Source organism: Priapulus caudatus, unplaced genomic scaffold, assembly GCF_000485595.1.
Source record: "Priapulus caudatus unplaced genomic scaffold, Priapulus_caudatus-5.0.1 Scaffold592, whole genome shotgun sequence".
In the NCBI taxonomy this organism is placed as follows: domain Eukaryota; kingdom Metazoa; phylum Priapulida; class Priapulimorpha; order Priapulimorphida; family Priapulidae; genus Priapulus; species Priapulus caudatus.
Window position 1 is genome coordinate 40401 of NW_014577653.1, and position 5958 is coordinate 46358.

Sequence of the window (5958 nt, forward strand, 5' to 3'; positions counted from 1 at the left end):
ATCGATCGATCGATCTATCTATCTATCTATCTATCTATCTATCTATCTATCTATCTATCTATCTATCTATCTATCTATCTATCTATCTATCTATCTATCTATCTATCTATCTATCTATCTATCTATCTATCTATCTATCTATCATTCATCCACCCATCAATCAATCAATCCACCCGTCCGTCCATCTATCCATCCAACCATCCATACATTAATCCTTCAATCCATCCAGACGTCCGTCCACCCGCCCGCCCGTCCGACGGTTCGTCCGTCCATCAATCCATTCGTCCATCCGTCCATTCATCCTTCCATATCCTGCCATCCGTCCATCCGTTCATCCGTCAATTCATTCATCCATCCGTCTATTAGTCCGTCCATTCCGTGAATCCGCCCGTCTATCCTTACATCTAGCTGTTTATTTACAATTCATTTACGCAATAATCTATTGATCTATTTATCCATCTAATTATCGATCTCTCTCTCTCTCTCTCTCTCTCTCTCTCTCTCTCTCTCTCTCTATATATATATATATATATATATATATATATATATATATATATTATATATATGAACATGTATATAATTATTATTATGCATGTATATATTTACATTTGTATATATATACGTATATATAAAAATGTAAATGACACCGCGAAAGATGCATGTGCATGGGAAATTTCGCTTTAATTTCGAAAAATCGCTTACAATTTCAATTTTGCCGCAGAATCCCACCACAATCCTTATTCTATGCTAATATTCCTGCAGCAATATTCATGACGAATGGCGCTCGCGTCGCTGGTCGCCCAGAGCCGTATATAGAGATCTCTATATACGGCTCTGTGGTCGCCGCGTTGCCCATCGAGGCCCATGCACCGTATGGAAAAGGTAGTAAGCAACACCGGCGTATAGCAGTAATACAGTGAAATCAACTTAATAGAACGGGCAACTAACAATTGCTAAAGGACTATTTTGGCCTTACTGTGGCAGTTATACACTAATACCACGATAATTTCAGCAGCAATAGCGGTGTAAATAAACTAATCATATACACTGAAGGTTAGCACTTGTAGGTAATCTTCCTTATTGGTTGTGGTATTATTGTACATTGTTTAGGGAGGAAGTACTTGCATGAGAATGAGCGCAATAACGCGCTCGGTAACAGATCGTGCGAGCCAGAGCGTCGGTCGCGTATAGGACAAGATAATCTTCTTCGGCCGTTCTTACACGGTCAAACTGGAGCCAGGCAGGCTGACAGCACATGCGCTTGGTAAAATCCTATCAATAGTATTCACTTTGATCGCAGCATCACGCCCTGGGTACTCCACTATGCCGATATTTATTTACGTGCAGATGGCGCCCGTGCGTCGGTCACTGTTGACTGCCAAGAGAATTGTCTTCGGGCGTTCTCATTCGTTCAAACTAGTCGCGGGCGGGCCGACGGCACGTGTGCATGGTAAAATCTTATCTACATCCTTCACTTTCTCGCAGCCTCGCGCCACGATTCCCAGATATGCGACACGAAAAAGGGGCTGCGACGTCGGTAGCCGTTGACTGCCAAGATAATTTTCTTCGGCCGTTTTCTTACGTTTAAACTGAAGCCGTAATTGTCGTAATCACAACTAATGCAGTGTCGGTGTTATGTAAACCCCATGATCCAGTGTCGTCATATCATCCCATTCTCGTATCATGATCCGGGGGGCCTTGTCAGTAACATCGTAAAGTTAATGCTAATGTTAATGCTAAGATAGCACTTTCGACTATTGTTAAGACTAATTTTGTTTCTGACAACGGGTTATTTCTTGGTTTACACTTTAGTAATTAAAAACTCTACTCTTTCCAAAAAATCACAGAGTGATCATGAGGCAAAGAAATGAACTTTAAATAACAAACCACACATTCTATCATCGCTCAGTGCCGAGGAAAATATATACACGATAACCGGCTTTTTATACACGATAACCTGACTCGAGCTCGGCTAAAGTAGTACAATGTAAAGATAAACGACAATCAATTTGTATAACATTTTCGTAACAAGCATGTATATTTGAATTATCTAAAACTAAGCATGTAAAATTATTCATATCCACATAATAAATACATCGTTATTCTAAACCTGTATTATGCATTCTAATCTAGCGCGCCCCGCAAGCAAGGCTGCTTAGCCTATATAATCAAGGCTAAACATAGCCACATGATTACACGACATCAGTCTCTTTCTCTCTCTCTCTCTCTCTCTCTCTCTCTCTCTCTCTCTCTCTCTCTCTCTCTCTCTTTCTCTCTTTCTCTCTCACAGTCTCTCTCCTCGTGGCTCTCTAGTCGACTGGGTTCTCTCACTATGTTTTTAGCGGTAGTTTGCCGGGGATATAATATGGATTCTTTAGAGAACCTATATTATGCACTCCTGGTGGCCATGTACGTCGATGGTGGCTGAACGCATGGCATATCTAAGGGCTGAATAAAGAGCTAATGGGTAGGGTGGGGTGGGGATGCTGCGGCGGGTGGGGTGGGGGTGGTGGTGCGGCGTGGGGTGCTGGGGGGGGGTAATAGGTGCATAACATATTAAGTATCATAAGATATTAACGAAACGATAGTTGTTCATCGGGAGTCACGGGACACGAAACCTCTCACTTGTCTAGAGGTATAGATGCCTCTACATGTTGGCCAAGGATTGAAAACGCCAATGTAAAAGGGGGAGGGGCAAGGACACGTAAGGGGCATTATAACACTGTACTGGCTAGAGTGTAATAAAGCACGTTTCCTGTAAACCACGTCTAGACATTTTTCTATCGTACCACACAGTCTTCGTGTCTCTCCTAATTGTGTGCAGTGACTACAAGAATCACACGAAATAATCAACATCACAGTCACACTTTTATATAGCTAACCAATCAAACACAGGACAGTGAAAACATGATTAGCCCATACCAAACCAATTGCAAATCACTTCGTATACATTTGAACCGCACTTAAATTTCTGCATCTGCCGTGCACATATCGACACATACTACTGTAGAAGGCGCCACTTTGCGTCGTCCATATTTATGAATTATTTTTAATTTGCGCATGAGACGTTGATGAGACGTGCTTCATTACATCAACAGTCTCCGGCAGAGAGAACTGATAATCATGTCTGTAAACACGGTATTTATTCCGGTGTCTCCGATCTGCCTCGGATCAGAGTCGCTAACAACATCTTTCTTCTTCTTCTTCACCTATCAGCGAATAAGAAAAATCTCAGTCTTTGTAAAACGGCACACGGTAAGAGACATTAGTCTATAACTGCGTCTACACATCGTCTAATGTTTGCCGTTAACACTACGCAGCAAACTTGGTGAATAGACCCTTCGTGATAGTACGTCTATTCCATAGCACACGCACGCACACGCCACACGTCCACACGCACGCAAATCTAGGCACGCACCGGCATGCACGCGTGAGCGCACGCAAGCAGGCACTCACAATATCAAAGTGACAAGCGCAGAATCCTCCTGCTCGGAACTCGCGATATCTTGCCGCCGTCATGTTAAAGGCATCTGTAACGGCGACGCCGTGCTGTTCTGCCATCTCCGCCGTCTCCTGTGCACGCTCTAGGATCGCGCGGGGCTCGAGTACTTTATTCAGTTCTTTGGCCGGTAGATGGAGCGCGACGTTGATCGATTTGATTTGTATCGCGATTTTGTCGAGCCGATTTCTGGAACGGGTTAACATACGCGTTATTACAAATGACGTAATTGTTCAAAATACAATATACAGTGAACGACGTGTTTGTACGGTTAATAGACACCAACCAAATTTCCAACAGTTAATGAATGGACCCAAAACATGAATCAATAATCTTACATATGGTTTATGATCACCCAAAGCTGTTCATACATCCGACGCCAGATATCGTTCGTACAATGAATGCGAAACAATACATAGTTTACAATGCGGTTTGTACTGTGTTTTATACTGTAGCAATTGTAGTACTGTAATAATGTAGTTTATGCTTATAGTTTCTACATACGTTAGCTACGTTTATTTACTTTTTTAAATTTTCCAACAGCCACGGAATATGTTGCGGGGTCAACCAATAGGATGCGCCGAACAGTAAAACGGTTTTATCTCCATTCTCAAGCTTTCCGGCCCTGCAAATGACACAGCTACTACACATTTCTATCGGCAACTAGTAATAATGATAATGATAATGATAATGATAATGATAATGATAATGATAAACCTCTGAGTGAGGAGTTCGAATAAAGAAGATTTTTACAGATGCGTATATAGTTAATAATTAATTCAATTCTGGATGAAAGTATTGCATGTGTGGTTTGGGGTATTCTGTACCGTGTACCCTACGCACACAATGCGTTAGGATGAACGCGGGACCGGTCGGTAGGCTTGAGAGAGCTGTATTTTCCCTCTTGCCTGTATGTACATGGAGCTCGGATGGATACAATGTGTCCCCCCTCCCCCTCCCGAGTGTCATCACACACGTTACCAGCACGTATCTTTGTAATGTTACATGACTTTTTGTATAAAATGTAATTTGCAAGTGATCGCAAACCTCACCTTCATGCTATTTCTGTTTGATTGCTTAGCAGACGGTGTTCATGATATTCATTATAAGAATTAATACTAGAAATTTATTTAAATGATTTGTTTTGTTAAAATATCTACATCAAAATACTGCTACCTTATTTAAACCAGCAGGGCTGTTTCAAGTCGATAAAACATGCCAACAACATGCACCAAATTGCACCATTAACAACATCAAAATGCAAAAAGCTCTCACTGTGGGAGTGGGGATACCCCCCCCCCTCGGGCGCTCCGCTCCCTCGAACTCATTGCCCCCCCCCTTAGATTTAATTTTGGCTACGCCGTTGCCCGTACCGCGCGCGGCTTGAATATAGACATCCCCTTTTCCATTGGCGAGCATACTATAAGCAATAGCTCTACTCATAGAAATAATATAGGTACGTCTCTAAATATTTCTCTGGCTCTACCGGTGCTGAGAACAGTATATACAATGTTTTAATGTTCTCAACTTTTCAGACTCTCAGTACCGGTGTAGCCCACTTCGCTCCCGCTACATATAGGCACTGCAGCAGAGAGATCTCCTCACGAGAGAATCACGGATAGGCTACGTATTGTACGTACGTACGCCGGTATAATACGTACGGATAATGTACGTACAATAAAAGAAGTTATATATGAAATGATAATAAAACTTATATAAAATCAAAAGGTGCAAGTGAGGAGATTTATTAGATTATTAGTGGGAGATTATTAGAAGTTGGCGAGCATCCTCCCATATAAATTAATAATAGTGTGACCGAGATTTAACGCAAAGTAAATATATGAAGAAAATTATCTTATACCAGTTAAGTCAGATGAGTTTCATCAGTTTGTGCTCTCTATGTATTATACGAATATGCTCGCATATTCTCAAGAAAATGGAATTTTTAATATATATATATGTATATAGTCTATCTATCCTATCTATCTATCTATCATTCATCCACCCATCAATCAATCAATCCACCTGTCCGTCCATCTATCCATCCAACCATCCATACATTAATCCTTCAATCCATCCAGACGTCCCGTCCACACCGCCCGCCCGTCCGACGGTTCGTCCGTCCAGTCAATCCATTCGTCATCCGTCCATTCATCCTTCCATATTCTTTGCCATCCGTCCAATCCGTTTCATCCGTCAATTCATTCATCCATCCGTCTATTAGTCCGTCCATTCCGTGAATCCGCCCGTCTATCCTTACTCTAGCTGTTTATTTACAATTCATTTACGCCAATAATCTATTGATCTATTTATCCTATCTAATTATCGATCTCTCTCTCCTCTCTCCTCCTTTCTCTCTCTCTCTCTCTCCCTCTCGTCATCTCCTCTCTCTTCTATTTATAATATACTATATATATATATTATATTATCTATACTATTACTACTATACCTATATATAG

General features: G+C 41.5%; 1 protein-coding gene across 1 annotated transcript in view; it reads right to left on the reverse strand.

Annotated features, from left to right (window-relative positions):
- Nucleotides 1-2547: 2547 nt before the first annotated feature.
- LOC106811927 (cadherin-like and PC-esterase domain-containing protein 1) overlaps nucleotides 2548-5958 on the reverse strand; it is a 13331-nt gene continuing 9920 nt past the window's right edge. Inside the window, exons 4-6 of the mRNA XM_014815668.1 lie at nucleotides 4023-4124; nucleotides 3457-3688; nucleotides 2548-3209 (exon numbers count right to left, since the gene is read on the reverse strand). Coding sequence (XP_014671154.1) covers nucleotides 3087-3209; nucleotides 3457-3688; nucleotides 4023-4124 — 457 coding nt within the window. The 3' untranslated portion in view covers nucleotides 2548-3086. The remainder of the gene's footprint in view (nucleotides 3210-3456; nucleotides 3689-4022; nucleotides 4125-5958) is intronic.